The sequence below is a fragment of the Lepidothrix coronata genome, unplaced genomic scaffold, assembly GCF_001604755.1.
Source record: "Lepidothrix coronata isolate B3197 unplaced genomic scaffold, Lepidothrix_coronata-1.0 Scaffold305, whole genome shotgun sequence".
In the NCBI taxonomy this organism is placed as follows: domain Eukaryota; kingdom Metazoa; phylum Chordata; class Aves; order Passeriformes; family Pipridae; genus Lepidothrix; species Lepidothrix coronata.
In genome coordinates, this window is record NW_016690485.1 from 43,329 (window position 1) to 45,997 (window position 2,669).

At 56.2% G+C, this 2,669-nt stretch overlaps 1 protein-coding gene across 1 annotated transcript in view; it reads left to right on the top strand.

The window, feature by feature from the left end:
- The first annotated feature begins 304 nt into the window (after positions 1-304).
- The window catches only part of DCHS1 (dachsous cadherin-related 1), a 48,026-nt gene continuing 45,661 nt past the window's right edge, over positions 305-2,669 (top strand). The window contains exon 1 of the mRNA XM_017837548.1: positions 305-400. Within this exon, the coding sequence (XP_017693037.1) occupies positions 328-400 (73 nt within the window). The 5' untranslated portion in view covers positions 305-327. The remainder of the gene's footprint in view (positions 401-2,669) is intronic.

The following is a 2,669-nucleotide window of genomic DNA, read 5'->3' on the forward strand; positions in this document are numbered from 1 at the left end:
CAAATTGGTGCTCAGTGTACTTTGTTAGCTGCCATGACCAACTATGTATTGAGTCATTGATCTCTACCCTCACAGCCCAGAGGTGCAGCCAATCTTCAGCCCACGTAATGCTCCGTTCTCTCAGCCCATACATCCTCAGGCTATAAATTAAAACTCTGTGGGAGCCACTGTCAAGACACTTTGCATCTACTGCTTTCCCTTCATCCATACAGCTGGTTAGTTGAGCTGCTCAGGCATGATTTATGCTTGCTAAATCTATGCTGACTGTTCCTAATTGCCTCCTTGTTCTTCATATGTTCAGAGATGGATCCTGAGACAGTGTGGTCCATGAGTTTTCCAGGTATGGAGGTGACCTTGACAAACGGATGGTTCTTTGAGTTCCTCATTGCCTTCCTTAAAGGTGAGTGTAATGTTTGAATAATAGAATCATAGCATGGGATGGGTTGGAAGGGACCTTTAAGGGTCACCTACTCCAACCCTCCTGCAATGAGCAGGGACATCTTCAACTAGATCAGGTTACTCAGAGATCCATCCAACCTGACCTTGAGTGTTTCACCACCCTCACCATAAACATTTATTCCTTATACCTACTCTGAATTTACCGTGTTTTAGTTTCAAATCATCACCTCTTGTCCTATCACTACAGGCCTTGCTAAAGAGTCTGTCCCCATCTTTCTTATAAGCCCCCTTTAGGCACTGGGAGGGGCTCTAAGGTCTCCTCAAAGCCCTCTCTCTCCAGGATGAAGGACCCCAACTCTTTCAGCATGCTCCAGCTCTCTGATCATCTTTGTGGCCATTCTCTGGACTCACTCCAACAGCTTGGTGTCTGTCCTGTACTGAGGACTCCAGAGCGGTGCAGTGCCCCAGGTGGGGTCTCTCCAAGGTGCAGCAGAGAAGAAGAATTACTGCCCTGATCCTGCTGGCCACATTATTGCTGACACATGGGGATTGAGAGCTGTTGCCCTCTATGTGAAGTGTCATTAAAGGTCTGTCAGAGAAACAGAGACATGAACAAAATCGGCTCCATAGAGCTGAACAAAAAGACCCTCCACAGAGTGCATTGTCCTCTTCCCCATTTCTGTCATTTCTCTCCTTTCCAGAATGGAAACTAAATTGTTCCATGCACTGAACTAGTCTGGACCTTTATTATCCTCTGAACTTTTTTTTCTGCCTTCCTGTGACCTTTTCAAGATAGATGTAGGAGGAAATAAACTGAATATACTATAGCTTGGGGAATTTATGATAAGAATTGTGAGATGTGCTGTTCAGGGTCAAAAGGATTTGGCTTCTTTAGGGTACCTTTAGATCAGTAGCAGTAATCCAGAGTTACTTTTTATTTCTAAATCCAGCTCAGTCTATGTGGTGTTCAGGAAGAGATGCAGACACACAAATCCTGAAGGGTTCCTTCTCTATGAAATTTGTCTGGTGGTCCCTATTCTTTCTTTAAATTGATTGTCACTGATGGAGCAGACTGAGCCATGGCCTTTATAGCAGATGATCTTAGTAATGAACTGTAGTCAATGGCAGTTTCTCCACTAAGAAATCAAAGAAGGTCCAGCAGTAGTTACTGGTCTGGGTGCTGAGTGGCTCCAACAGACATATGGACATTGCTGAGACCTGGCCTGTCTGGAGCAGGGAAAAGCTGCCCGAGTGGCCAAGCCAAGCCAGTCACTGGTGGAGATGTGTGGACAGTCACTCACCAGAGTCTTGGCTTGTCCTTTGGCATAGACTGGCATGGCCCCAGTCCCCTGTAGCACAGACACATGGTGAGCACCTTCCAGCCTGGACCCTACGAGTCCTGATGACAGTCAAGGGGTTGGCAGGTCACAGGTACTTGGGCTCTGGGTTCTGTGCTGAAGAAGGAACTGCAGCAGAGAGGAAAGAATGGCCCGTGCCTCCGCGATCACGTCCCCACATGCCCCCAGTGTCACCTACAGCCTCCGTCCATTCCCTGCCAAGCCCTCCCTGCCCGGTCTCGTTCCACTGCCGCCTCCTGCTCCTGCCAGCCCCTTCCCATTTCCCCGGGCTCCCAGCGCCCATCGCTTCCTTCCATCCCTCTGTACCCCGGTTGTAGCCCTTCCCCCCTCTCCGTGCCGGCCCCGCTTCCCGGCCCCTTGGTGCCCCTCCAGACCGTCCCGCCCCCCGGACCCCCGCCCGCCCGGGGCTGCCCCGGGTCCGCGCTCCGCCGGCGCGCTCCGGTGCGGGGCGGGGATGGGGGCGGCGGGGGGAGCAGGGGGCTGAGGGCGGCGCTGGGTCGGGTTTCAGCAGGAGCCTCCGCGCCGAGCCAGCTCCGACCCGCCGCCGAGCGCTCCGCGGGGCCACCGCCGCAGCGGGGCGGCCGCGGCACCGGGTGGTACCGGGGCGCTGGGGCGGCCGGCGGTACCGGAGCGACCTCGGCACCGGAGCAGCGGGGCGGCTGCGGGACGTCGCGGCGGGGCCGGACCCTGCGGGATGTGAGCGCCGCCGACGCGGGACGCGCGGTGTAAGTGCCAGCGCCGGGGACCGGCCCGCGCTCGCCGCCCGCACGGGGGTCCGGTCCGGCACCGGCACCGGCCGCTTTGTTCTGCCTCCGCCGCGCAAACAATGGAGCGGGGGGGCGGGAGGGGGTGCCGGGGGGGGCGCGCCCGCGGCGGCGCAGCGCCGGGGACCGGCCCGCGCTCGCCGCCCGC